The sequence below is a fragment of the Aquila chrysaetos genome, chromosome 7 (assembly GCF_900496995.4).
Source record: "Aquila chrysaetos chrysaetos chromosome 7, bAquChr1.4, whole genome shotgun sequence".
NCBI lineage: Eukaryota > Metazoa > Chordata > Aves > Accipitriformes > Accipitridae > Aquila > Aquila chrysaetos.
This window is the reverse complement of record NC_044010.1, coordinates 10,412,382-10,434,942: the sequence shown is the minus strand read 5'-3', so window position 1 is coordinate 10,434,942 and position 22,561 is coordinate 10,412,382. Positions and strand designations below refer to the sequence as shown.

General features: G+C 38.8%; 1 protein-coding gene and 1 long non-coding RNA gene across 3 annotated transcripts in view; one reads left to right on the top strand and one right to left on the bottom strand.

The window, feature by feature from the left end:
* Positions 1 to 4,029: 4,029 nt before the first annotated feature.
* ALCAM (activated leukocyte cell adhesion molecule) overlaps positions 4,030 to 22,561 on the bottom strand; it is a 124,240-nt gene continuing 105,708 nt past the window's right edge. Inside the window, exons 9-17 of one of the 2 annotated variants that reach the window (XM_030020054.2) lie at positions 19,276 to 19,388; positions 18,241 to 18,376; positions 18,032 to 18,165; positions 16,430 to 16,562; positions 15,655 to 15,693; positions 15,261 to 15,378; positions 13,270 to 13,326; positions 8,119 to 8,233; positions 4,030 to 6,324 (exon numbers count right to left, since the gene is read on the bottom strand). In XM_030020054.2, coding sequence (XP_029875914.1) covers positions 8,146 to 8,233; positions 13,270 to 13,326; positions 15,261 to 15,378; positions 15,655 to 15,693; positions 16,430 to 16,562; positions 18,032 to 18,165; positions 18,241 to 18,376; positions 19,276 to 19,388 — 818 coding nt within the window. In that variant the 3' untranslated portion in view covers positions 4,030 to 6,324; positions 8,119 to 8,145. The remainder of the gene's footprint in view (positions 6,325 to 8,118; positions 8,234 to 13,269; positions 13,327 to 15,260; positions 15,379 to 15,654; positions 15,694 to 16,429; positions 16,563 to 18,031; positions 18,166 to 18,240; positions 18,377 to 19,275; positions 19,389 to 22,561) is intronic. The other variant, XM_030020055.2, reaches the window with a different exon arrangement.
* On the top strand, positions 15,294 to 18,024 carry LOC121233438. The gene is made up of 3 exons (XR_005932852.1): positions 15,294 to 15,405; positions 17,420 to 17,504; positions 17,794 to 18,024. It is a non-coding gene; the product is annotated as an uncharacterized LOC121233438 (long non-coding RNA).

Genomic DNA, 22,561 nt, shown 5'->3' with positions numbered 1-22,561 from the left:
ATCCTTGGAGGGCAGTGACCACAGCAACATTCCCATTGCAGCTCCTTTTTTTGTGCCCCCCCACCCCCTTTTTAAAAGATTTGCACTTGAAAAAGATTTAGCTGCCGCTAAAGATAACTTTTAGTGTGTTATGCTTGTATTTACTGGCAATTTCACTCTTCCCTTCTCTCCCTCACCCCTTTTTTGAAAGACCAAACGATTGATTTTTCAGCAGAGGCAGTGTGAAGGGAGGTGGTCCACGAATGTTACTTTCTTAAGAGCTTTTAGCCATTGCTGGCTTTTGTTGCCAAACTTGTAATTCTTATCCCTGCCTAAAAAATTTCAGTGAAAAAGCTGCTTTTCTACTGTTGTTCCTGATACATTTTGGATTAGGAAAATCTGGGACCCGGCACTGTGCAGAAGACACGCAGCAGACCCAGACTGCACTGCAAAATGGATTACTTCAAGGTACAGCAAGTGGGGGTTAGAAAGACATTGCACGTAGAATTGAAACGACCTTATTCCACACGCTGGTAATCTTGCTAACTGTAATTTTGTCAGAAAGTCTCTCTGATCTGATTTCCAGATCTTGTTTCTTTCTGTTTAGTAAGTGCAGTCACTTTGGCCAGTTGTGTTTGTTGTGTGTGTTTACTTTCTTAAATTCATGGAAATGAGTGTGATCTTTCTTTATTTGGAGTAATAAAAACAGAGAGAGCTTTTATATCAACATAACTGAAATTGAATTTGTGAAAATATTTTGTCTATGTGAGGTTTTATTTGATTCTTTAATTAATTTCATTTCCTGAATTTAGATTCAATTATGTTCTTCCTTTTAAATGTATTCTGTTGTCCATGCTAACTAGCTCCTCTTGTGACAGATGCAAATATTAATGAAATCTTGGATCTGGTGTGTAGAGATTATTGAACACTTACAACACAATCTGAATTTGTATTTGCTTTCTAGCGATGGAGAAAACAAATTGTCATCAGTGGTGTACCTATGTAGGTGATTACTTGCCTGCTTCGGTGAGAATCTCAGGGGGAAAAAAGGATTAGGATGATACGAGTTTGAGCTGAGAGAAGCGTTGCTCCGGTTCTGGATTTGTAGTTGGCCTCTTTTAATATAAGCTTTATTATATAGAGAGTTTTTCTGAGTGAGGTTGAATGTAGGTTTCTATTGAGAGAGGGACTGCTTTTTCCTAGAAAAAGTAAATGGGTGGAAACGACTGTATTTAAATAGAATTTAATCTGTTACTTCTTAGAGCAATAGGATGTTACTTTGTTCCCTCTGCTTTTTCAAGTCCAGGGCTCGGTAGCGTTCAATAAATTCTTGCATCACAACTACATGGACTGAAATATATGAAAAAAGAACACATCCTTTAACATAAGACTTCTGCTGGTGTTCCAGTACAAAGATTCCTAATGTTATTTATTTAACATTATTTCTAGTTGTATGAGTGACAGGAAAAGGGTTAGCCAAAAAAAAGAGTAGAAGGCTTAGGCACATTGGTGCTATAGGTATGTTACGGTATTATAGTTGAGCCTTTGTAGTGTGGATTAGATTTTGTGCAATTTTTTCAAAATGGGGAAACTCCAGGGGACTCCAGAACAACGGATACCAACGTGTAGAAGCCCAAGCATAGGAAGTTGGGTATATTTCTGGTTTTTTTCCTGTTTCACAGCCCATTTCATGTTTATAGTTGTGTTAAACTGCTGGTATTTATGTCAAGGTGCTTTGGCATTTCTGAACTAACTGTCCTACCAATAAGCAAATGATGGCGAGTGCAGCAGAGAATCAATCTATACGTGACAGGAGATGCGAAAACGAGCACTAGGACAGGGAACAGAGGACGATGGAAGCCTTACCTGTATCACCAGGTGGAACATGAGAACAGGCAAAACATCGGGGGCAGGGGGGGCGGCGGCGATGAGAGGGGTACAATACTGTTTTCTCACTAAGGAACAAAATTTCCTAATAATTTGTCAGGCTCTGCCTTTTCAGGCTGCATTTCCTTACTACATCAAAGTGAATGCCTTGCTGCTAACAGAGTAAATGTCTCTATTTAGAATGTAAATGAAAAAAGTGTATGAATTACAGGACATTTAAAGAATTGTGAGTGGCTGGGTGGACAGAGTTAGTCTGATTTTAAAAATTGACTTAAACGTAATTTGATAATGAGCAATAAGCTTAGTTTCTGATTCTCTGATAATCTGAAACGTAGCAAATCGTCATTAAAAGTGTGTGCTGCATTACACACGAAGCATCCACAGTTCAGGTGTGTGGGGTGGGTGGGTTGGCTGGTTTGTGCCCTGCCCCCCCCCCGTTTCCTACCCTCCTGCTGTGATAAGGGGGTGCCCTCACTCCCTGGCAGACCACCGTGAGGGATGGCTGAAGTCACCCTTGCTCAGCACCGAATTACGCCGGCTTGAGGGTGCTACCCTCTTCCAGAAGAGCGTGGCTGCTCTTCAGGGTATAGGAGAAGCACGTAACTAGAAGAAGTTATGTACCTCCTGCATTCCCTCCATCTTCTTCTGCCTGGAGGAGAAATCTGTTTGAAAAACCCATATTGGGCAATTTGTGGAAGCAGACACCTGGATGGCAATGCATTCTTGTCAAAGCAAAACCCAGAAAACATTTGCACAGATGTGGTTGACACAGGAGGTCATGATCTCATTTCATATGTCACCGCTTAATCTTAGCGGAGATAATTACATACATATGGCTGTCTAAACATGAAGTCAACAGGAAGGTATCCAGCTACATGTGGTAGTACAAGTAAATCAGATTTAACCGCAACAGCCAGCAGCTGAGGATATTAGGTGAATATCGGATGTTCCCTGAAGAAATTTATCTTTAAAAAAAGACAACAAATTTACATTTATTCATTTTTTTTGTCTGTCTCTATGGTCTGCTACCAATATGGATAAAACTCATGTTAGTATCTCATAATGGTCAAGTAATAACTGATACAGAATTTAGAATTACTTATTTATATCTGTATTTCAAAACATGACAGAATGAAAACTCTCTGTCCAGGAAAAGGTGTAACATATTGCCTAAACCATCTGTAGTGCTGCATTGATGTTGGCAAGTCATGGATACTATACAGACGATCGGGTGTGGATCATTTGTTTTACTGGCGAGCAGTCTGGTAAGCATTTAACACTAGCTAAGGCTCTGACCAGCTGCTAGCCCCAGCAGCGCCGTAGCTGTAGGTGCGGTAAAGCCCCAGAAGAGAGGCTGTTCTGTAGCACTCAGAACCAGTACAAAATGTCCCTGATGCTTTGCCTTTCGTTCTGTTGACCCTAACTACCTCCCCCCCCCCCCCCCCCCCCCGCCACCCCCAGAAGGCCTCACCTTCTGGCTGCACCATTCTCACATTTCTGTGTGAGTTTTAATAGTGGCTCGTATCCACAGCAGTACAGCTAGTTTTGGTATTATTGCTTCTGGGGACTGAGTTGCTTGGGAAGCCCGTGGGGTATTTTTGCACGCTGCTGCCTTTGCAGCATGCAGACAAACCTGTTGGTTTGTTCCAAGCTGAGTGGCGGTTTCCTGTACAGCCATGAACAGACACCACAAACTGTCTTAATTTCCCAACCTGAAAACCAGAGGATCAGCTCTCTCCCACTCGCTCCCTGTTGCCACGCTTTTAAACCGTTTGTGACCAGGGATTGTTTTTTCTTCCTGTGCGTAGCACACTGCAGTTGAACTCCGCAGTGGTGTACAAACCCAGCTTGGAACAGCTACCCCCCCCCCCCCCCCAAGATTCATTACTAGGGTATTTTTTTAACGAGGTCACAAGCGGAGACCTGCGTGATCGACTTTCGGAAGGTCTTCTCTGAGCGAGGGCTTACGCTCTCTAGGTCCTGAGCCTCTGGTCTCCGAGAAGACCCCAGCACCCCCACCGAGCCCCCTGGGCTTCGCGGGACCGTTTGCCCCAGCCGGACTCTGCGGAGGCTCGTCTGCGGCTTTGAGAGTCGGCGACAGCGCGAGCCCTGGGTAAGTGCCCTCCCTCGTGTTCTTGTAAACTGAGATTTCACACAAGCGAGTGAAGACATACTTCAGTTTTATTGTTGTTTAGGCATGGATAGAAACATTAATTCTTTTGCGGTCTTGGTTCTTGAAACGTGCCTATAGTGAACTCGGAGCAGTGAAAAACCCAGCTCCTAGGACTGATGATTTAAAGTGCATAGGAGATCTAGCAGAATGCCAAAAGGTGAGGAGCTGTTATTCCTTTTTCGTAGCTGTGGAAGTTGAAGGACTTTTTTTCTTCTCCTCTCCCCTGTATTCCCCAGACAGTGGTATGAAAATTTTCAGCCCTTCCCTATGCTTTCGCTTATGATCTTCGAAGGTTTCTTCTCTGTATTTAAGAACTATTTGTAGTGTTATAAACAAAGATAGGTGGTGTTTGCACACTCCTCCACAGCACTCTCTTACAACTTTACCTGTTTAGAGTCATGCCCACTGCGGGTTTTTGTTTTTTTTTTTTAAAAATGTGTATCACTTGGCAGTGTTCTCGCACCAAAAGAAAAAGATATATTTGTATATAAAGTAACTTTTTTGTGTGTTCACGTTTTATTTTGGAAAAACAGGTGTTTAAAAATTTTAGAATTTTTTTAACAAAATTCTAAAAAGAAAAAAATCACAATATTTACAGAGATAACAGAATGGCTTAGCCATGCAAAACAAATTACTTTGGTTTTTCCCCCATTTTACTTTGGTTTCAATATTGACCAAGATTTTTTTTTTTCTTTTTGCCAAATAAAACAGTAACAAATCAAAGTTTAGAGGCATATAACAGGATTTCCCTCTAATATTTTATACAGCATAGAGTTTATAGGACATCTTATGTATTTAATCCATGCCAATGCACTACAGGAAGCTTTTATTAAGACATCAGTCACTACTGCCCAGACATTTAACATTTTACAAATTTACAAGTAACAGTGTTTTCTTCCCCCTAAATAATGCAAAAGTGGCAAAATACATTTCCTAACGTCCATCTTATTCTTTTATTTATTTATTTATTTATTTTTGCCTACCAGTCTATAAAAACTTACTTTTTCCCTGGATATTTGTAAATGGAAACCTGATGTTCTGCTTACTCTACTGTTCCTCTCCATCAAAGCTGCCTGTTACTCTCTTCCAGAAACTAACCTGCGTAGGTCGAAACTTCTCTCCCTCAAGTACAACTTTCTATTGGCCAGTCACCCTAAAACATTTTCTTATCAGTACCGTTCTAAAAATTCCCTCAAGCATAAAACATGTTTATAAAGTTACAAACTTGAATGTAACTAAAGATACATAGACATTTCATTGTTACAATTATATGTACTGTTTGATAAATTAGGTACCAGTTAAAAACACTAAAATTATCTCAAGGTGCATTCAATATCTGTAGCATAGTTAACAAAAACACACAAAAAATATATATATTCTATTTTTGTGGAAAAAAAAATGCAGCTTTGATATGACCACTTTTTAAAAAAAGTTTCCAATTCTGACTGGTATCTTTTTGAAATGAAGAAAAGGTACAGTACTTTAAGGCAGCGGATAACATAAAGGAATTAAAATTAATCCAGAATTCCAGTTCCTTATCCTAATTCTAACATGAAAGACGACTGATAATATATCAATAAAATGTGTGTCTTGCTCTAGAAGAAGATGATTATTAGCCACAGTCTACATAAGGCTAGGAATTTTTCATTGTGTTCCTTGCTCAATAGCCAGCCTCTCCGTGGAAACTCTTTATTCCCTTTCTGGCTGCTTAGCTTTGCACGGTTTTTTAAATGTTCACTTCTATTAACAATTTAGTTTATTCTTGTCACAGCTGTCACCCTTCCTCTTTAGTGTGATTTCAAAAAATGAGAAAGGAGTTTGACATTTTCCTTTAAGACAATCTTACACTCTAGGTACTTGCTACAAAGCAGAGGCTTCACTGATAACAATCAGAATTAGACATGTACCTGCTCAAAGGGTGTCATAAAAACAATTGAAATAAAACCATTACACTATACATCAGATTAACAGCAACTCCCAGAACAAAGCCTTACAGTGTATAAAAATAGCTACGTAAAAAATTTACATAAAGGCAAACAAAAAGAAATCTTCAGTGCAGACATTTACAAAAAAATATTTCAAACAGAACACAACATGGTGACCTATTATCATGGCTGTTGCCAAAATTAGTTTGTGGGGTTTTTTTAGCTTGAGATAATTGTGTCTAAAATCCTTTGAAAACTTGGTAGTATGATCTGTTTAATACTTGAACCATGAATAGCTGTCACTTCTTTGTATATGTTTAAATACAATCCACGTTCATGCTTCAATTCTATATGTATTCTCTGAAAATATGAAAGACAAAGCCAGTTAAACATTTTAAAATATGTTAACCAACATAACTACTCAGTATCTAACCTTCAAATAAACAGCTACATGAATGGTACTTTCTTTCACGATAAGAACAGCTGCTGCAATATTGTTCTCAGTAAATCCAGTAAGTTTATCTGGTAAGTAATGGATTTATGTCCATTTCATTTATGTAGATCTACTGATCTGAAGAAATAAAATAATGAGTAAAAGATTGCCCTGAAGGCACATGATGTTATTGAACTCCTATGCTCAATAAATACCCCCAGCTAACTTCAGCTCCATCTAACCACCTCAATATTGCAGAAGGTACCAGGTCCGGAAAAAAAAATACAAAACAAGCCCTAACCAAAAAGATTAGAGAATATTCCCACAGAATTGCAGTAGAAATGCTGGGTATTTACACTGCAACTTTTTCAAAATCCAAATTTACTTATTTTCCACTTTTAAATAATTCATAGGGCATAATCTTGGTATTCCCAATTCCCTTTTCCAAACTAGTAAAACAGTGATATTGCTAGCAAAGTGCATGCAGCAATGCTACATCTCTCTATATACTATATAATCACTCTATATAATTCAGTGAATGCTGAAAATCTAGTGCAAAAATAGCGCCTTGTACTTTAAAATTTCAGACAATACTAACATATTGAAATTATTAAGGAGAGCCGTCTTTATTTAAATAAGAAACATTTTATCTAAATGTGAAATGTCATAATTCCACTATAGGCGTTAAAACCCTGCTACCTCAAGTAGGTATCCAATGCTATTTACTTAAGGCCACTGAAAATGAGGGCCGTCTACAGCTTTCCTGTTGAGGAACTCGCAACGCAGCACCACTGAACACGTACTACTCTCGTTTTTAAGAACAGTTGATGACTAACTCGGGAAACCTCTATATGGTTAGCTGGTTTCCACACTCTTGTGCTACCACAGTGTTAATTTAAAATGGCCTTAGTTGGCCAGAAAAATGGTCTAAACCCCTACTTTGGGTACTAAGAGGAGAGATGCAGCAGTGGCATATTATATATGCAGCAGTGGTGTATATATATGTGAACAGCGGGTGGTGCTGTTGGTGTTTTGTAGTGCTCTGGTAATTCCTAACAGAACTTCTGCATCTACCTAATTATTTGTATACAGTTTATTTTATACAGATCCCAGCTGGGGAAACTTTCATACCTGTTACTAACTTAATATACAGTGTATCTTTCCAAGATAAAATCGATAATAGTATAAGTATGTGAAGACTTGAACAAAATCATTCTTTTACTCTAAGGAAAGTTTCACGCCTTTTGCGGTGATGGTGAATAAAGCAAGCTGACCAAGGACTTAGAAACTATTGCTTTCAGTAAGGGAAGAAGGATCCTGTGAACATTTCAAGTCATAACTCAAAACATTCTAAACTATACCTAAACATACTCTTCATATACATACACACACACACACACACACACACACACACACACACGTGTATACCACAGCAATACATTATACTAATTTGTGTTTTCATTTCCCCACATATGTGGATTAAAATAAAGCCAAGTACTAAGTTATGTCTAAATGTCAGGCTTTTTTAATATGTGCGTATGCAGGTATGAATTCTTCACTGGCTAGGGGCTTGAGTCTGTCTGTCCTAATACTACACCGCTCGAAATCACTCCAGTGCCTAACCTCTGAAAGGTGAGCAACAGACTCCAAGCTACCACTGTGATCACTAGAGAGAAATGGTGGACAAAGAGATGTTAAATGCTGCTATACGAAACGCTTACCTGGAATGATGACTGACACATTTTCTCTTAAGTTTCGGATTTGTGATTGTTTTCTTCTAGTTTTTTGTTTTCTTCTATATTTCCAAGATCTTTGTCTACATGTTTTGATGCTGTCCTATAATACAAAAATAAGGTCATTTTCACACGTCTACAGCATTTTGTTCCATCCTCAGATTACCACCACTGTCTCCTCCCCTCTCAGTAAAACAGAAAACTCTTACAGTTCTGTTCTGAGCAGAGCAATAGGCTTGCATATGTCTGTAAATAGGCCAATAGCACCAGTTCCCCCACTGGCGTTAGTACCACGGGAAGTATTGCAGTAGGGCTGTGTATGTTTGATTTACTTCTTGAGGAATTCAGAATTATTCTGAGCTAGCAGATACTCAGTAAGGTTGAACCAGTTGTGCAGATCCATGTTTCTTGACAAATTAATTGTGTAGCTTGTTTCAATAAACAAGTTTGCTTTAAGGCGTACTAAAACGTTACAAGTGTGGCTAAGATATCTTGATCAACATAGCAATCTTTTGTGTACTTGTAGTAATTGACTTTCAGAGCCCGTGCCAAACGGAAGCTCTTCAAATGTGAAGAAATTAATGAAAATTCTGGCAACACCGAAAAAACCCCACTTGGGCTTCTAGATCTGTGCTAGCTATGACTGACAAGCTTTGGGTAAAGAAGAGATTGTGTAAATGTTTGAAGGGGGGGAAAAAGAGAGGTATGCCTCATTTAAAATAGCAGGTCTTCCTTAATGCAAGTAGTGGAGATGAATTAATGAGTTAAGTGCTTAGCTTAGCTTAGCACAATAAAACCACTACGCCATTCATTTAATGTGTGAGAAGCCTCGCACTGTCTGCCAAGGTGAAAGATTCCTGCAGAGCTGCGATAACATTTTGAAGGCCGCAATTTTTAAAATGTAAATGGGCAAATGCGTTTGAGTGGGACAAAGTAAATCCCTTGTGTCAAAGCAGATTATCGTATAGGCATTTTCTCTACGGATAATTTGTTTTCCCTACAGAAGAGTAACGTCTGTTGTGACAGATTCATGCATATGCTCACCCTTGCTTCAGGGTAAAGACCCGTAGTGACACGGACTTGCAAAATACAATGAAGACACAGGTTAGCAAGATAGTGTGACATGTCACGCTGACACCATGCAGGTATGTACCTCCCAAGACCGCTGATCTGAATTTTTTGCTAGCGGAGTGTTTCTGTGCACATCCTCCATCTGAGCAAAGGCCGCTAGCAGTGGCTAAGCACTACGTGTGCCCTGAGTGGAAGTAGCCTTGAACAGTACTGTTAAGAGAGTACAGTTTAGTTCTTGTCTCAGAAGAGCTTCTGATGGGATGCAAACGCGCCCAACCCTCAGCACCTCTGGGAGCGCTGCTGAAATGCTGCTCTCTGGGCTGGGGAGCCGTGTTTGAGATGGAGTGCCGGGGGGCATGGGATTCTGGGCCCCAAATCCCACAGATTACACTGAATGGGACCGTTCTAAAATCTTTTTGGGTTTAGAGTAGGTTATTTCCTGCACGGCTCTAAGTTTTAATGCTTCAAAGCTGCATTTACCATTTACTATTGGTTTTAGAGTGCCTCTGGTATGTTTGTGTGGCTGACAGGAAGGTGTCTGTGCTGAAAACCTACTTACTGCTTATCGGCAGGCAAATTTGATTTTTAAAATGCTGAGATTGTATCGCAAAGTAAATTGTTCTACAGTGGTAAATTTCTACTGTGCAGTAACTTTCTACTTTTTTCTGGTATTCAAAACCTGAAACACGTGATGTGCACAGGAGGAAAGGATGCGAGATGCAATGAATAAGAAAATTCAGTGCTTTGGTACAGATTGACCTTTTGCAATCTTAAGAACCTTTCACAAATATCTTTAATACTAGTAAAAAAAACCCACCCCCCCTGAACAAATAAATCCTGTAAAAATTAAAAAACTTCTTTTTTTTTTTTAATTAAAAAAAATGTTTGGTTTGGGTAGTGCACAGGATTTGGCTTGTCACACGGCTAATGACTCTCTTCCATGAATGTCTTAAAAAATTGGAGGCAATAGGGAAAGAGATGAAAAGCTGAAAGAATCTGGACTCGAGCAAAATTACCTGAGCTGAAATGAGTTGGAGGCAAGAAAGCAGTATCATACACATCTGCCCTCCTGTAACCACTGACATCTGCTCTTGGAGACAAGAGAGTGGACTGGATAGACTATTGGCATGGCTCAGTGTGATCCTTTTTTTGGGCCTCTTATCAAGAGTTTTACAGTTGCCAAAGCAGACTGAATCTCACATGACCTGACACTTCACAGCAGAGGGAACTGTAACTAGCAGTACTGGTCTTTGATTAGGTTAAAATTATTCAATGACTAAACCTGGGAGATTCTGCAATGTGATCAGGTTTTGATTTTTAAAGTGTTCTATTTTAGTTCTGCATTCAGTGAAATTGTTTCCCTCACTAAATGTCACCTCTATTTTCCTAAAGCCAAAATGCGTGAAAATGGGAGATTTAAAAGGCAGCACTCTGACTTTGAAAGAGGCAGGTGATCCAGAACTCTTTGGAGGATGGTATATACTGCTTGCTTGAAATGAGAGCAGCAGCAGTTTTTCATGTCTGACAATCAGATGGATTTAGATTCTCAGTGCCTGAGACTGAAATACAGCAGTTTAATTCTGGTGGTTCAGTGATCGTGCTGACTTTTTTTTTTTTGTTTTTTTTGTTGTTGTTGTTGTTCCCCAAATACTGATCTCTAGGCAGATTCACCACCTCAGCACAAGCAATACTGCTGCCTTTTTTAGTGCTATCTAAATAGTGTTATTAAGAGACAGAAGAGTAATTTTGCACTGAGTTGCAGCAGTGTGATCCATTGGCAGTGCTCTGCCAACAGCAGAGGAATAGGCGACCCTGGCATGGCACCAATCCTCAGGGCTCGACAGACGTGGCCTGGGTTTGTAACAGAGAAATGGCTCAAAACATGGTTTCCATCGCTTCCTGAGGTGACTTGAGGCACAGGACAAATGGTCCTTTGCCAGCTTAACATTCAACAACAGTTGTTCCTTACTTTGTTGTGCATTAACTCCTGTCAGCTTGCTCTATTTGCAACTCAAGAGCGACTTCCTGATGATATCTGAGCAGCTGGGCAACGCGGTCCGAATGGACAGAAATATTCCCGAGGATTTGCCATGAAGGGCAAGACAGCCCACTTTGCCCTGGCCATCTCACACACTTCAACATTATCTACAGCTCCACAAACAATGCCCACACCTTAGCATGCTCTGGCCATGTTGTTCTGAAGAGTGAGAAGTTGGTTGTATGAATAACAGTTTACTTATGTCTCTCAACTGTTTTTTTTTTTTTTTTTTTTAAATGCATTTGTAAAACATGGATCATTCCGAGCTCTTGCTACAATTACGACTCGTATTTTACATTTATCTATGCTTGCTCTTCAGGAAAATAATTATCCTCAGGGAATCCTAATCAAAATCTCTCTAAGTAGTACCAAAGTGAGATTTTTAGTTTTCTTTGGAGTGTGCCTGTGTGCTGAGGGGCTGCTGTTTTCATGGATTTTGTTTAGATGCTGTTCATAGCATTGTTTTTAATATAAAGACCATTTTCCATCTCAATTGTTTTGCCTGCTGTAGTGTAAACACAGACTGCATATAGATGACCCAGAAATTGTAGTTGGGTTTTAATTCCTGATTTCTTTTAATCTCACAAATCTAGGCCTTACCCTCAACACTGGTTAAGGAAGGAAAGCCGCAGTGCTCTTTGTCCTTGTTACCCAGGCTTGCGATAGCGATAGGTAAGAGAAAACACATCGGTGTAGTTCTGGGTGCTGAGGCAAGAGCCACGAATTTCACTGAAGCTTCCATTACTTTTGCAAGGCATGTTAGACACTAAACTGCACTGTTGCAAAAGATTTTCTAGGAGCTAACAGTCTTATACATCCAAATCTGGATTATCTGCAACCTCTTTCTGTTTACCCCGATCTTGCATTCAGCTTCCTCCAATCATTTTCAAATGTCCATCAGTAGGAAAAAAGGCAGAGATACTAGAAAAATATTCCAGTCATCAAGAAAAGAGTGACTATTTTTAAATTTGTGTCGCTTTTATAGAAGATTTGTGAGATGAACTGATACTTTCAGGGATATTTGTAACTTTGTCTTTTCTCTGGAAGGGAGTTGCATGAAAAGCAATACAAATGCTGAGTCTTGTTCAAAACGTACAGCAAATGTCCTACATACTTGGCCTGCCACTTTTGGATTCATATGCTTATTTCTCATAAAGTATCAGAAAAGCAGAATTGTTATGCTTCAAGTGTTCAGTTTCAGAGATACTAGTAACATTCTTGATTACTGTGACCTAAGAAGAATTTCAAGGGTTTGGTGTGCTCTAAGTATGAACAATCTTAAGACTGCTGCTGTGCTTCAATTTGCCCAGCTGAGTTTTCCTTCACTGCATTTTAAACCACTTTAACCTTGATCTAGCCTCATGTGACTTGAGATTCATGCACCTCCAAACCCAAGGAGCAATAATGGGACAAAGGTCCAATCTACATGCAAAACTTCCATGCCTAGAGAACAGGGACACAGTGTGCTGGGTGCTTTATTTTCTTTCTAAACCTTTAATTTCTGCTGTACTCTCAGCTGTTTCTGGCAAGGTAAAAATTTCATCTATGAAGGATTTACTGAAGATGGGTGTCCTAGAATCACTCAACTGAGGTCTGACAGAAAAATTTTAGAAATATTCTGATGTGCTAAGTTATATTCTGTTTGGTGCAAATTAGTTTAAAAATATCCTTTTTGGAAAAAGGAGAAAGCGGTAGAAAACAAGTCTTTGGCCTTCTGCTCAGATGAAGGAGAAACATGGCATGCTGGGGTAGGTAGCCTCAACTCTTTATTCAAGAGGGGGCTGGTTGCAGGATGTGGAATACAGATGAGTCCCTGATTTATGTGATAATATTCATAGTGAAAAGAATATGTGGCAGTAATCAGCTTTTGCATCAAGTGGAGCTGAGGCAGTGAATAACTATGTAAGTGACTTATTGTGAATATATTCCAAGGCTACAAATATAATTCCTACTTAGTGTGGATGACAAGACAATAGAAGATTATACAAACCACAACACCAATAATGAAAAAAAAGTAATGTTTTTCTTGCCTCGGCAGACTTGGAAAGTTCTGTGCTGCTGCCTTCTCAGACTTTCCTTTGGCGTCACTTTGGGGATAGAGATTAGGTGAGTTACTGTTCAAGGGTGGGTTCAAAAAATAACTACTAACTGTTGGCCTGTATGGAGATGGAGGGGTTGTGATTAGACACAGGTTGTGTCTCAAGGTGTAAGGTGCTTTTTGCAATGTCTACTTTGATTTCTAGGCTATAATTCATAATGAAAACTTTGTCAGAATGAGTACTGACACTCTGCTTGCTCTTGCAAGTATGGCATGCAGAAAGCAGGGAGGATAACAACAGATCAACTTAAATATATGCTGAGAACAGAAGATTGTCAGTGATGATGCATCAGTTAAGGGTTTCAGAGGCCAGCAACCATGTATCAAATATGGAGACTATTATTTAGCTATAAAGGGGTTTTTATTTTGTTCCCAGTGAATCTGTCTAATCAATTCTAGCTCTAATTTTTACTCTAAGCTTGTAGAAGAGAAGTTGAGCATGAGGAAAAGAAGTGTTGCCCGTTTAGAATATGCTCTATCCTATCTTTGAAGCTGAAAAAGTTATCTTAAGTAAGCAAAGGACATGCTATATATTCTATGATTCTTGTTACCTCTCCCCGTGCTACATAATGGTACAAGAAAAGATACTTTACTTTCTCTGCCCTCCTTATACCCAAACCACCTCTTCCAAAAAAACTCAAACCAGTGAACCACATTTTCATGATTCCACATTCTCATATTCAAAAAGGAGAGACAAAAGAAAATTATTCTAGACATTATTATACTAGTAGCAAAGTGTGGGAAGAAGAGCTCAACTTTATTATGACTTTTTAATTATGCTTTTTCTAGTAGTAAGCTTCGCAAAAAATATTTTTTTTCCCCCTGTTTGAGTGTGGTTCTGTGCTTGGGTAATTTATAGCAATTCTTTATTTGAAAAACTTCCAAAACCTACTCAGTTATGGCTGTAGTAAAATCCTTATGTATTATCCAAAAAAGAGTATTTTCAAGCAGATGGAGAATTCCTTGTTGTACTTTCACATCAGTGAAAACACATTTGTTCATAGTAAAAGCCCACTGGTATATTTTAGATCTCATTTGATCTAATTTTAATGAAAGGTCATAGAAAGAACAACTGAACTTTAAGATTGCTTCTATACCTGTACCGATTTGTGCATGTTATGCACCTTAATCTTCCCTGTTAAGAAGCAGCGTAAGGAACCCTTCAGAGAGCAAGCCTGCCCTCAGGTCTCCCTGGCGGCAAATGTGTAAGGCCGAATGACATACATTCATGGCCATCTTTAAAAGGATGGAGAAACACGGTTACTTTTTGAGATCCTGTTTATTTTCTAAAAGTGAGCCTGTGTGATAGTGAAGAAACTTGAAAGCAAGCAGGCCTCACTGGTAAATCCTGTTCTATGCCTAGGATGGCTAAAACATACTAATTTGGATGATAGCTTCTAGATTTTTAGCAACACAAGGTCTATCTTTACCGACTTTACTTCAGAGATCTCAAGAGTATATATGAACAAATGAATTAAGGATCTCTCTTCTCCCTGAGATGGTTTAGACTTATTCTGTAATTTATTCCATTTTTAAAGCAAATGAGCTACCCAACTTCTAAATGAGGACAGTTTCTAGTACCAGTAAAGCCACACAGAGGTCACATCCCACCATTAAGTAGCAGGTACTATATTTAAATGCAAGAATCAGCACAGACTTGGCTGTCAGGACAGAGAACCTCATTACAAGTGATGATCTATGAAAAGTCTTGGAACACCACCTCCAGGAGACGAGTCCTGTTAAGCATTAGGACAAGCCGATCAGGAGTACCAAGTTTCCTTTCTCTAGTAAATGCACATACTGTAACAACTTTTCCCTACTCAGGCTACTGGAATGCTGCAGGAAGGAAAACAGGTAAACATACATTTCTGCTTATCATTATTCTTTTTTCAATTTAGTATCAAGTTTTCCATAAATTCTTACTTTGATTTCTTCACATAGAGCCAGTAGACAACACCTGCAACCAGAGCAGCCAGCAGAAGACCGACTACAATCCCCACTATTAGCTTTGCCTGGTCATTAACCTTTTCGCTATTGTCATCTGAAGCAAAGAAGAAAAGTTAATGAGGTGACCTATGATAAAGAATTTCTGTCAGAAACAAGCAAAGGGGTCAGAAAGTCAAAATTTAAAAAAAGTAGGCGTTGTTCTTAACACATTTAAAGCTTCAAGAAAGTCACATTCTTAGTCAATCAATGGCACCAGCTATTTCAAATCAAGTCCAAATTTGACGGACTGTGGAAATTGTTCAGTGACACAACATAGGTCTTGAACTGCGACAATCAACAGAGAGTTATGGAGATAGAAAACCATACATACCATTTCTATCCTCTGGCTCATCGTATTCTGGAATACTTACTGAAACGAATAATGTTAAAATTAAATTAAAATGTGTTACACCTGAATTTCACCTTTAATTGCCTGTTTACGGCAATGACAGAAACACTGAAACTTAATGCAGTGTTTGCCAAACAACAAGGCAACTAATCTTATCTTTAAGCAGAAGTATTTCCTTTGTAACTATAATATATCGAATTGAAGAATCTTATTCAAAACCTGTAATACTAATCTCAGAAATATTTCTGACTCAGTATTTCTGTGCTTCTCTTCCACAAACTGTAGCTCCTCACCACCTTTTGTCACTGAAAAGTGATGTTTGATTAAAGCCCAGTATGGCTGATTTCTGTTCTGAGTCAAGTCATACCAGTAATAATAAACTGGAATTTGGGGGACTAAAAGATGATGTTAATTTAGTAATAAATACTTTTGTCTCATAACTAATGTATTATTTTGCAATACGTTTGTACTATCATGTTGTAATGTTATTTTGTAATATTATTTACTTTTGTAAATAACATATTGCATACGTGAGATAGCTAGCCAAGAGAGTCATGAAGACTAAGTGACTTCATCCAGAAAGCCATCAATGTACTACTGATCCAGAGTGGATTTACAATTGCTTGACTTAAGACAAAAAGGTTAAATATCTTTGTATCAATGGTATTGTGCAGACCTACTCTTCATATGAATGTGAAGCGTGGGTACTTTATATGACACTATAACTTTAAGGAAATGGTCTTTAGAAGACACTCACTAGCAGAGACATTCAGGGAGGTCACAGTCCTTTCTAGCTGATTTTCTGCAATGCAAGTTAAAGTCACATTTTCCTCAGGAGCAATTACAATTTTACTGGAAAACTTTCCATTAACATATTTGGTCTCCTCTGTCTGAAAAGGTAAAAAATGAAGATTAGTATCCTTGAAAAATACAAAGAACAATACACACATTACCTGTATTACACATTGAAAATGTTCAGAGGGAAATAACTTTCAACTAATATTTCAATTTTAGCAACAGAAATAATGGATTATTTTATTAAATGGTAATGTGAATATTTGCAAGAAAACACTTTGGCCAAGATATCCACTTATAGCTACAGTTAGTATAGTGTGTCCTGTAAGCCCACTGATAAAGAGGCACTTTTGAGAAAGTTAACCACATTCTGTATTTGCTTTTGTTTCTTCTGACTATTTAAAAAATACTCCAAGTGACAAAATTCTTAAAGAAAAACCCCAAACCAAACTCCTAAGGTCTCATTTCTTTCCATCTTGCTGTTTTTCATTTATGTCTTTATAAGGAAAATAATCACTGTAAGTTTCCCACTTTCTAGCTTTCCAAGTTATTTCTACACTAAGCATTATTTTGCCAAGCTACATGTATTTAGTAATACCTGCAGTATCTGTAATAAGTGTTGTGAAGTTGTTCCTTAAATTTGCTGTACATCATTCTTAGATTAATACAACGTCCAGAGAAAATTATTTTCAATCATTTGTATGGCTTCAAGACAATTCCTGCCCTGTAGCTTCAAGTAAATGGACAAATTTTGACAGCTATACATAATTTCTGTAGGATTAAAGCAAAACCTAATGGAGTAATGAAATCTACAGGAGCACTGTGCACTGTACTTCCAGTCTCTGACTGCTTGTATAGATGTCTCATTTTTCCTGCCAAGGCAAAATGTGGCAATGCTTTGCATGTGATTTGGTAACCAATATGAAAATACTTCAGTTTGCTTATTTTCCAGGTATTTTTCCTGCTGCATATCGGTACTCTTCATTTCTCCCCAAGGATGACTGCATTATGGCTCTGTTTCCAGTGAGAAACAACAGGTATAACCATACAAAACTAACTATAAAAATCAGGATAAAACCTGCAAAGCCCATAAGGAACTACATTGACTGGATTTTCTGACTTGTACTTGCCACATTTCATTACATTTCACCTAGTAAATGCCTATATCGAGTACCCATTTGCTTTCTAATGTAAGTCCTATGGTTCCATCATTATTTATAAATTCTTTATGCAATGGCAAAATCACCACATTATCCAGATGAAACAACTAAGTACCTTCACTTAAAAATGCGTATTTCATTTGTAACCTTTTCTTTTTCTTTCCAGCTTCGTCTTGTAGCCAGCAGATCTTCCCTGCCTTCACTTGCTCTACTCAAAAGACCTTTATCATCAGAAATCATTCATGAAAGTACCACGTAGCTACAGCTACCACTTAACCTTCTCTTCGATAAATGAAATACACTTAGTTTCTTCAATCTCAGTACCTGGAAAATGTTCCTTGATTTTAAATTGCACCTCCTATGTACTATCTGTTAGTGAATAAAGTAATAAGAAATATACTTGCCTTATTTATGATGCTTCCACTACCAGTAACTGTCCATTGCACTGCTGGTTTGGGGAAACCTTCCACATGGCAGACAATTGTTTTAGACATTTTATTTGTGTTGGTTTTCTTTGTCATTTTGATTTGAGGTTTTCCTACAAGAACAATATTACAGTTAACCATTTTGTTTGACAAGGACGATTAATAATCATAGCTACCTGCTCCCTTACCTTCCACAATAAGTTTAAGCGTCTTTCTTTTCTTTAACCCTTCAACCTCCTGTAGAGTAGTTTCGCAGATGTAGTTTCCAGCATCTTGATACTGAAGACTTGAAAATGATGGACTTGTTTGCATTCGGGTATTGTCCTGATAAAGTAAGGAGTTAATCTCTGTGAATTCTAACTCAGAATACATTAACCTCTAAGTTACAAATGTGACTACTATCAATAGAATTTTTCACATGCTTTGGTAGATTAGAGCCTTACTCTTAAAGTGTTCCCCCATTAATAAATAACTACATTTGAGTAGCTGACAGCAACATAAGAGCATGAAAAGTGGAAACTACTGGGGATTTATAAAAGCCACCTCCCTTCTTGAACAACTTTGCTTTCAAATCAAGGGCATAGATGGGATCAATTACTAGTTCTGAGCTTTTCTAGTAGGCTGGCCAAAACCACTAGTGGTACAAACTGTTTGAGACACAGACAACTCTCCTCTAGGGCCAGGCTTATGAGATCAACATATGCTACTAAACAACCATCAGGTAATCATTATATTTAGTTTCCAGCAGTACGGGTTTAATTTAAGCCCACCATCTATGATAGCTACCTTTTCCACCAGCCACTGACCACCAGCTGCTAACATCTAATCTCTCAACCTGCTTTGCCCTTTTATTACATTTATTGGAACCAAGACCAAGCTTGCCTCTGAGAAAACAATTATTAATGAATCCAAATTCCTCCAAATGAGCTTTCCTTCTTAGAGGGACCTGATTCTCAAAGGGCCTTGTATAGACCATTTCAAAAAAGTTACAGCAGGCATTACTGCTCTCCATTTGAAAACTGAGCCAATAATTACAGTAACTGATTTTCAGTCATCAACTTGAGTCAGTAGCTCTCATTTTAGCCATATGCGTAAGACCCATTTTAACAATATTCTTTAAAAAGCCCAATGAACGGCTTCCTTCCAAAACTCTGAAGTAGCAGCAGTGATATGAAGAGGTGAACACTCAGATGAAGTGTGAAGTAGATAGATACATTACTGACCTTTATCCAAAACACAGTTGCATTTCTGCTAGAAGAAATTGTGCATGACACAGGCAGGGCCTCTCCAATCTGTTTTGTGACTTCTCCGCTAGGAGTAAGCTGCAAATCCAAATCTGGGATAGAAAGAACATTTGTCAAAAGCTAATCTCGAAAAGCCTGGCCTATTTCAAAGGCTTACCAAGGAAAGAAAATGTGACTAATTGCACTCATGAAATTCAAGATTTCATTTCTTCAATAAAATCTAAGTCAATTTTACAAGTGAGGGAGAAGAGAGAATTATTCTAAAATAGGCATTGCAGAACATTCACGTTTTTGCTGTAATTGTAGGCTAAAAGGAAAAGCAAAAACTCACTAATCACTAGACAAATAGATAGATACATTTTTTTCACCTTGTACTGCTGAAAGAATGACAGAGGAGGTACAAGAAGCTGAAGGAGTACTTCACATAGCGGTATGTGCCTCTTGAAAGGGGAAGCACAGACTGCCGTGAGGGTAGCTTGCTACGGCCCAGGCAGAAATGTTATCTTCAGGGGAGGACTCATGCAGGTGAGGACAGATCAACCTAAACAGTAAGTAAGTGTGGAGAAGAGGATCGGAGGACAAGGGGTAACTTTCTTGAATCTGGTAAAATAAGTTGATTTTCATCCTCAGCATCTGGAGAGGATGAGGATGGTAAATACAGGGTGCAAGAGACATGATACAGACTGAAGGGGTGAGGAGTCTGAATTACAGGGTTGGGGGGGCCGCACATGAGGCCCTTTGATTTATTTGTTTTCATTTGTAACTTAAAAAGCCATTTTTGTGTAACTCTGAGTCCAAGCTTTGCCTGACCTGTTTCAGCTCTGGGGAAATTGCAGTCAGCGATAGCTGTGTTTGACACAAGGCAAGGTGAGAGCCAGTAAAAGAAAGATCAGGAAACACTGCTCTAGATTTTTCTTAGTATATGGATTTGGCGGGCTAGTGATTTCTTTTAAAAAAAAAAAAAAAAAAAAAAATCCTACACTGGAAAAAAAGCAGAGTTTGCCAAGCTAAACCTCTATGTTGCTTCCCCTGTCAGTGGCTTGCTTGTAAGCCAAGTTGTCTGGTCAAATGACTTATCGCAGATGTGTGCGCACACACACTCTCTCAAATGGCAAGCACACATGATTTCATCGCGAATATAGTACTTGCTGGAAGAGGACTGCAAAACATCCTTTTGGCTTTTAAGCAGAGTTTAAAAAAAGCTGGAGGCAAAATCACAGTTGGTAGAGAAAAGGGAAAACAGTGAATTTAGCTACTGGCTTCATTCAGTGGTTGCCCTGGGAACACCACTGCAATTAAAGGCCAAACTTCAGGGTCCATCCTGTACTATTAGGCTGTGTTATGAATCTAATGCCTAGTCCGAGAGGTCACAAGAACTGTACTTTCATCTGTGCATGAGTAAAGCAAAGATCTTACTGAAGAGATAAAATGGCATTGTGTTTCTGTATTCCTATGGGCATTTCTCCCCCTGCCTCCCCAAACTAGTAAATGCAGCCAAACTAACAGGATTCTCCAGATCTTACCATTGCTTCCACAAGAAAAAAAAAAAAGAAATAATAAAAAGGAAAAGATTCAGCCAGTGAGCATTTATATAGAGAGATTTGGATGTTGTACGGGATGTGTTTCTTCTTGCTCTGTTACTCTTGAGCACATACCAAGACAGAGGGGTGGTTGAAGAAAAAGCTAAGATTTTTTTTTTTTTTTTTTTTTTTTCCCCTCAAGGTGACTTTCCTTCAACATGTACTTAAACCTTTTGGTTTTTGAAGCAAGATAGCACCTCAAACCCAAGACATCACTGAAGACCATACAGGAGGGATTCCTCTCACATACGCCACAGGAAGCAGAAACTCATTAAATTTTTGGCCTTCATCTCAGACAAGACTGAGACTGAGCCCAGAGCAATCCTTCAACCCAGTCTTCCTCCAGGGTAGCATGCCTGCGCCCTCCCCCCTTTTTGTGGTATAACTGAGACTACAATCCCTCTCACACAGTGGTCTTGGTTGCTGTAGAAGTTCGGGAAAATTTACAGTGTGTGAGATGAACTGCATAGCTCAGAGCAGTATTTGTAAGGTGATTTACAAGCAAGTACAGAATTAAGCTACCGTTTAACATAGGATCCCCTCTAGAAACTCTACATAGAGCAATTTGATTTGGATTAATATTCTGCCAGTTTATCTGTAGGGTCCACAAAGAAATGCGATGTAGATACTTTTACCTTTCAACTAATGTCCTCCATTAGTAAATAATCTCTCCTTAGTATCAAGTATGAGGAGAAAATATTTCTTGCATACAGAAGACTGTCAAAATTAATTTTCTTTGCCACTGAAAGAAAAACTTTGTTGCAAGAATTTTCCATACATTTCCCATTTGGCTTTGAAATGTTCTTCATAAACAAACTTCTCATCAGGCACCATTTTCAATATATGGTAGCTCTTAATGTGGTCTCACTTGAAGTCTTGTGTTGATTTCAGTGCTGTCTTTGCATACCAAGTGGCACAGGGAAGAGACAAAGAGTGCGTTCTGCATGTATTGCCACATCATGTGAGAGAGGTATGGAATTAATGTGGGGAAGATTGGAGCAAACATTTCCGTTTTGAAAGTATTGCACATATAGGAGAGGCTCCCAGCATTTAAAGGAGGTCTCTGATGGAAAACTGTGCTACAACTGGGAAAACTATGCACAGCATTTGCCTGTAGTGTGAACTCCCCAAATATACTAGCAGACAACCAGAAACTTCTCCTAGTATACTGAGAATAGATTTTTTCCATGCAACATTCAAAAGGTGATCTCCCCTGTATTTCCAATGAGACTGTAGCACAAGAAAAGACTATAAAAAATACCTATGGAGAAACACAAATGCTAAATTTCTACAACCTTTAATTTACTGGAAGGTTTGCAAACCTACTTCCCCAGAAAACACATTCTAGCAGAAAGCAAAGCATCACTAAGAAGAAGTTCCACAGCCCTACTCCATACCAGGTTTTACATGCAGAAACAATTCTAGCAAGAGCTAAAGAAAAGGGACTGTGGGCTGAAACAGTCACCTGCTTCTTCCTAGCTGAGGGAAGGTACACCCGTCCTCTACTGCCAGGTGCTTTCCCTGCCCCGCACAGGGCGTGCTTCTATAGCCGTGTAAGTGGTTGCAGACAAGTTTTGCCCCAGCCCCCTTCTTTTTCCTTCCTAGCCTCTGCCAGTTTTGCTCATCTGATCCTGGGCAAACTCACTCAAGGAACAGAGCTGGCAAAAAATTAACAACGTAGTGTA